Source organism: Gadus macrocephalus, chromosome 6, assembly GCF_031168955.1.
Source record: "Gadus macrocephalus chromosome 6, ASM3116895v1".
In the NCBI taxonomy this organism is placed as follows: Eukaryota; Metazoa; Chordata; class Actinopteri; order Gadiformes; family Gadidae; genus Gadus; species Gadus macrocephalus.
Genome location: NC_082387.1, coordinates 21,622,216 through 21,629,275, shown reverse-complemented (window position 1 = coordinate 21,629,275; position 7,060 = coordinate 21,622,216). Strand labels below are relative to the sequence as shown.

The following is a 7,060-nucleotide window of genomic DNA, read 5'->3' as shown; positions in this document are numbered from 1 at the left end:
ACTTCACGACCGCCCTGAACAGCGGCAGCAGCCAAAGAGAAGAGAGAGCACACACCCAAAGGCATGCATGCATGTATCCTTGCACACACACGCACACACACACAAACGCACACACACTGAAGCCGCTGCTGTGATAAACAAAACTATGTGTTTATCGTCCACGTGTCATGTGATTTAACGGCTTGTTGGTTTGGGCTCAGTAACGCTGCCGCCTCCGCCAGCTGTTTCTCTGACTAAACCCAGAGTCAGCCCCTGACATGTAGATACCTCCACTCTAGGCGCGTAACACCTGACATCAGGTGCTGCAACTGGGTGTGAAACAAGCCCGTTCCAGACGACATGCAGTGGTCACGGCCAATTAAATCCAAACAATTATGTAGAAGGTTCAACGCCAATCAAACAAAGCCGTTTTCAAGCGGGAAACTCCCCTTTCATTTTTTTTCTAATCTGAACTTCACTGATGTTCGCCGCCCATATGATGTCATCTTTAGAGACAGGAGTGTGTGTGTGTGTGTGTGTGTGTGTGGGGGGGGGGTGAAGAGGATAAAGAGGAAGACTTACTTCTTGGTGGGGGGAAGTGGAAATTGTTATTGAGACTTTAGGATGTGTTGACCTTGATACACATTGCTCGCTGTAACCGACTGCTGTGAAATTACCCACTGGGATGACCCATTGTAGGGAACAGGACTAAACGCACACACACACACACACACACACACACACACACACACACACACACACACACACACACACACACACACACACACACACACACACACACACACACACACACACACACACTTCTTAAATCTTAAAATATGTCATGTCAAATAATCTTATGTCTTCAACAAAACAAACTACTTAAAACTCATTTTATATCTGGATAACTCTTCTTTATATACATATATTTATACATATATATATATATACATATATAAATGATTTACTTTTACTTTTCTCAGCGACAGAGTTGGGGGGGGTGGGGGGGGGGGAGAAAAGCCTTAAATCTTTGAGCCCACGCGGTCGAGTGTGATTTCTAGCCACCCTCTCCCGCTGCCCTTGCTCTGAGCAGCCTCTCCCTTTGAAGAGCAGAGCAGCCGCAGAGTGATGGCTGCTTGGGTGAAGGAGCCCTCAGGGGGGGTGGGGGGGGAGGTAACTGTCATTTATATTTACAGCCTTCCCTGACACCTCGGGGGGCAGTTATCCAGGTGGCCTCTGTCGAAGCTCTCAGAAGCACTCATCTTTTTTTTTGTGGGTTTTTTCCTTTTTTTCCCTCTTCTCTCGCAGCAGCGCAGAGTATCAATAGACAGTGGCTGACTTTGATTCAGCCACACACAAGAAGCCGTGAGTCATGTGCCTATTTTTTTGTTGGGACTTTTAAAACCGGACGGATTTATGCTGGGACTGGAAAGGCCTCGGGGAAAGCGCATTTACCGCGCCTCTGCAACTTTATCAGACTGAGGAGAGAGGGGGGGCGCCCTCCCTTCAAACTCTCCTGCATGACACACAGGAGAAGGGGGGCCAAGGTGCCCATTTGCGTACCATTGATTTTTTTTTACGTTAATTGTATTCATCTATCCCTAACAAAACTGGGGCGAGAACGCGGTAACCACCTTGTATCAGACATCAAACTAACACTGGAGGATGGGTCAGAGTATTCGCACTGCTTCTGCGTGAGCTGTCAGGACAAAAGACCTGCTCAAGACGAGACTTGTACCGGAGAGACTGACACTGTTTACACTACAAGGATCATCTAACCGAAACACTAGATAGTAAGGGGCCCCAGACCATGTATTTCACTTGGTCATGCTTTAGAAATGGGCTTCCGTCAATATGTAACGACTTTAAATCCCGGCCAGATGTGCCTTTAGAAATGTCAGCGGGCCCGTCTGAAAAACTGAAAGGGAAAGACATGCATTTTGTGCTTCGGTTCGGAGCGATCCTTCATCCAAAGCCAAGGCCTACAAACTTTCTAATCCGTTCCTGAATGGTGGGGTTATTGTGTAACACTATCATTGATATAGACACAGTCACACTTGTACACACACACAAAGGAAACATAATGACAGGGAAGGAAAAAAAGATGAGGGCGAGCCTGGAGACAAAGCATTAATCTATTTGCTGTTTGGTGATCCGAACTAGGAGCTGCGATTAGATCGACAATCAGAAACATAAAACCAAGACATATCCACCTATCTGATAACAATAAATATCTGTCTGGCCTTGTTAATGACATTTACCATTCGACAATATGCTAAACATGTACTAGTCCCGGGTTTCCTGCCAAACTGTGATCGTCTTCTTGACAGATAAGCCTCTCTTGACAAACTACACAAAAAGAGGCTTCTAAGAAGAGCCTTTTTCTGTTGCTCTAATAAAGGGTACTTATATCAAAGGCTCTGCATCAATGTTGACCTCATTTTTTCAGTGTTTAAAAATAACTTCTGACAAAATGGGTGAGCTTACTGTCCTTTATATATAAATATATTTGTATAAAGACACAGGTCTCCGTAGGTTTCAGATGAGGAGGAATACCCACCTCCTCTCTCTCTGATGATTAAATCACTCACTAATCTCTTTGATGTGATCTAGCCACCCCAATCTGCTGCCCACCCCCCCGCTTCAAGTCAGCCAATGAGACCAGTGACAGACAGGCTATACATTTGAAAAATAAATTATGAAACAGTACTAAAATAGGAACATTGTTAATGCTATCTTTGGCATTAGCTTAAACGTTGGAAATGATTCCCTTTTAACTGGATGTCATTGTTCACAAATATTAAAGTGTTTGTACACTAAATAATGCTCAGAGCATGATGCATTTTAAGGATCTCGAGAATAATGTTCAAATGAATGCATAATGCATAAACATAACTTAAAAGCAATTTGTTTTGATTTATATTGAAACCGCTAGCTAGAAGCACATTTAGTGTTGGATATAATATTTGATTAAAGAAGAATGGAGACAAAGCAAGTGGCAATGCAAGTTTTCTAGTTTTGTGAGCAATTAAAACTAGAATGTTTTATTATTTTTTCTATAAAATATGAACCTTTAGAATTATATACAAATTGTCATTGTGCTATAAAACAGCAGAAAAACGGGAAGAACTCAAACTGTGTTTAAAAATATTCTTAATTTCCCCAAAACGAGTGCTTGTTACGCTAATGCCCCAATGTTTGCCTCCCAGCGGGGCGTCCACACTGTCCTGAGCAGTCATCCTACTGGTGGAGCGCCAGTACAAACACATGACCGCCTCAGCTTCTATTCAAATCTATCAAAATGCAATACTCTATATCAATATTCAGGCCATTCATGTAATGTCTTTCGGGGTACGTTCCCCCTCCTCCGATGAGTCAGGAATAGTCCAATTGTATTTTAATCCTCCTGTACATATTGCACAATGTTAAAGCATCCCCATGGCACGTCCACATGGTACACCCCACTGTTCCGCTTTGTTATGGGAACAAAACTCATTTTTTGGATTAAATTCCCAGAATTCCTCAACAGGAGCCGTGAATCCACGGCATCCGTACAAGCACAGTGTCACACAAAGAGAAGGCAGCCGTCAACGCACGCGATGACGGAAGATCCGAAGAGAGATCAACACTGCGTCAACGTCAACACGGCAACAACAAAACATGAACCCCTTTTATTAGGATATTAGGAGGGCACTTTGAATCACAATAAAAAGTGTCATGTAGTTAAGAGCTTTTTGTACACGTTTCTTCGTCTCAAGGCCAAACAACACGGCCCCGCTTAAACGCAGGTGGGCGGTGGCCGCGTGGGCCCGTACTTGGTGCCGGCGTGGCCCTTGAGCGAGGGGTGGGGCTTGATGTAGGGCCTGCTGCTGGTGAACACGCTGGCCGCCTTCCTCCGCGTGCGCTTCTTCAGCTTGCGGCTGAACACGTTCTGCCAGGACTGCAAGGTCTTGGAGGTCCAGATCCACATGCCGCTGGTGATGCCCACCACCAGCAGCATGAACACCTTCACCATGAAGATCTCCACGGCGGGGAGGGAGGCCTTCATGACGCACTCCTCCCCGCCGCCGCTGCCGCCCATGCCGACCTCGCCGCAGCGCTGCTCGTCCGCCAGCACGCGCCAGTAGTCCATGTTGAGGCGCTCGTAGAAGTAGCAGGCGATGACGCAGGTGGCGGGCACCGTGTACAGCACAGAGAACACCCCGATGCGCACCATCAGCTGCTCCAGCTTGTCCGTGTTCTCGCCCTCCGTCTTCATCACCCGGCGGATGTGGAAGAGCGCCACGAAGCCCGACAGCAGGAAGGACGTGCCGATGACCAGGTAGCAGGAGAGCGGGATGAGCACGAAGGCCGTCAGCGCCTTGACGTCCATGCTGCCCACGTAGCACACGCCCGTCAGCTCGTCCCCGGCCACCTTCCTCATCACCAGGATGATGATGGTCTTGACGGCGGGGATGGCCCACGCCGCCAAGTGGAAGTAGCTGCTGTTGGCCTCGATGGCCTCGTGGCCCCACTTCTTCCCGGCGGCCAGGAACCAGGTGAGGGTGAGGATCACCCACCACAGTGAGCTGGCCATGCCGAAGTAGTAAAGGACGAGGAACACGATGGTGCAGCCCGTGGACTCCAGACCCTCCTGGATGACGTACTGCACGCCGCCGTCCCGGTCGCAGGCCACGCGCTCGGCGCCCACGAACAGCCGGACCAGGTAGCCCACCGAGTAGACGCAGTAGGACATGGACATGAAGATGATCGGCCTCTCGGGGTACTTGAAGCGCTGCGGGTCGATGAGGAAGGTGAGCACGGTGAAGGAGCTCGAGACGAAACACAGGATGGACCACACGGCCATCCACACCAGGGAGAAGCGCTTGTCGCCCTGGCTCCAGTACACGTCCACCTTGGGGTGGCACTTGGGCGCGCAAGAGTCGCTCTTCTCCACGTAGTGGAACTTGCTGGGGTTGCTGCAGGTGCCCTTGCTGCCGCCGCCGCCGCCGCCGCCCCCAGCGCTGCTCTCCTTGGGGGGGAAATCCTGCCCGTTGAGGGGCCGCTGAGGCCTGAGGTCTGGCGACTGGGTGTGGGAGACCTTAGGGGGCTCCTCGGAGCCGTTGTTGGGGGCCTCCATGCAGAGGTTGTTGGGGTCGTTTTTGGTGGGCAGCCTGGAGCAGTCGAGGGATTCGGGCCAGCGGTAGTTGAACTGCTCCAGGATGGGAGAGCAGCCGAGTTTGACCTGCTCACACATGACCCGACAGGCTGCAATAGGCGTTGACACCTGCTCCGTGCACATAGGCGCATACAGTGAACACAGGAAAAACTTCAGGTGGCTATGGCAGCCAAACTCGATCAAAGTAGCGAATTCTTGGATCTTAATGGCTGCTTCCTTTTGGTCCTCGTGGCCCATTAGATTGGGCATACGGGTCATGTTGTAGCCGATGTCCTTACACAGGGGGATGTTAATGTGTTGACACCGTCCCTCGCCAGAGCGATCCGAGTCTAAGGAGCTAATGGCCCGTCCCCCGCCGCTCCAAAATACAACGGTACTCAGAAGCACATAAATAAGTCCATGATCCGAAATCTGAGCCATTGTAATCTCTCGATCTCAACAGTCTTTGCAACAAACAATGTTGTTAAACAATGTTAATGTTTACTACTGTTCACTAATACGCACGCGTAGCTTTCATCCTGATGCATGCATTCAATGTTTAATGTGCGTGTTGGCTACCTGACCAGAGACCCAAGTACACACGCTTCCAAAGGCGTCGGTTTGATCCCCGTCCTGGTGCTTCTGCCTGATGGTTTAAACGCGTTGATCCCGGGAGGTTAGAAACGCCGAATTGCGTCCCGTGGAAGTTGAAGTCGCGATGCGCTGAAGTCCATGCATCGACATGTTGTGGAGGACACTTAACTGTCGATGCTCTTCCGCAGAACACAGCGGCATGTAATAATGAACACGATGCAGCCAGGCGAGAGATGCAATATACTTCTTAAAGAAAAGATGTAATCGGTTTTATATTCCAGGTTGTGGGAAACTTTCTTGTTTCGGGCTCTCCGAGTCCTCTCGCCACACTTCGGGACGTTCCGGGGAACCCACGATGGCACAGCGGAGACTGAGTGCTGGGAAACTTATATCAGAAAGAGGAGCAAAAAACACGCGCTATGTTCACTTTAGTTCGATCGGGAGGTGCGGGAAGTTTTGATCTCGTAGACGGCGATCAAGTCAGCGACATACATGTCCCCAGCGGTTAACGGAGATCTGTGGATAATAAAGCAGGAGCAGAGGTCTGGATCGTAGAGCAGATGTGTGGATCATTCCGCAGGAGCAGCTCTGTGGGTCCTGGAGCAGAGATCTGGATTATAACCTCCTCTGACTGGTCGCGTTCAAGCGTCTGGTGGAAGCACTCGTCTGGTCTGTGGTGCTAGTCGCCTGCCGTCCTCCTCCGCCTCCTCCTCCGACCTGCCAAGAGATCCGCCTTCAAAGACAACTACTTTGCATAAGAAAGATTACACTGACATGTTGATTACTATTCAAATCGTGCGGAACGGCTTGTTGGCCAATCACTCACGACAGCGTTTTAAAGGTTTACAGCAAACTTCAAACGTCCATGTGTTTGCACGATCAAAATAGTGTTCAGATCATTTCAGAAGTGCAGTTCAATGAGGATTTATTTTTATTTTATTTTTTCTGTAAAACGCTTGATATGAGAAGATCCGATATAAAAAGATACAGGCCAAGATATTTACAGCTTGCCCTATATATATATATATATATATATATATATATATATATATATATATATATATATATATATATATATATATATATATATATATATATGTATGTATATGTATTTATATTGATTACATTTAACTTTTTGGGCGATGGCATATGTTTTTTTATTTTTATTTCAGCCTATATCAAAAAAATGTCACATGTGAGGTCATGTGAAAAGTATTTTAACAGAAAATTTGACCTCTCCCTGGATGACAAACATGAAAGTGTAACACTGGTTTTTCTTCTAGCCTAGTAAAGTAACCCCTCTCTGAAACAATACATGAACCTCGGTCTGAGGACCTGAAGATAAACTGC

At 48.0% G+C, this 7,060-nt stretch overlaps 1 protein-coding gene across 1 annotated transcript; it reads right to left on the bottom strand.

Annotated features, from left to right (window-relative positions):
* Window positions 1–2,975: 2,975 nt before the first annotated feature.
* fzd10 (frizzled class receptor 10) lies at window positions 2,976–6,438 on the bottom strand. Its single transcript, XM_060054988.1, has one exon. The coding sequence runs from the start codon at window positions 5,555–5,557 to the stop codon at window positions 3,758–3,760; it is 1,800 nt and encodes a 599-aa protein (XP_059910971.1). The 5' UTR covers window positions 5,558–6,438; the 3' UTR covers window positions 2,976–3,757.
* Window positions 6,439–7,060: the final 622 nt, after the last annotated feature.

Bases quoted from the DNA above. Each gene is read 5' to 3' on its own strand.
- fzd10 (XM_060054988.1), bottom strand. From the start codon at position 5,557: ATGGCTCAGATTTCGGATCATGGACTTATTTATGTGCTTCTGAGTACC.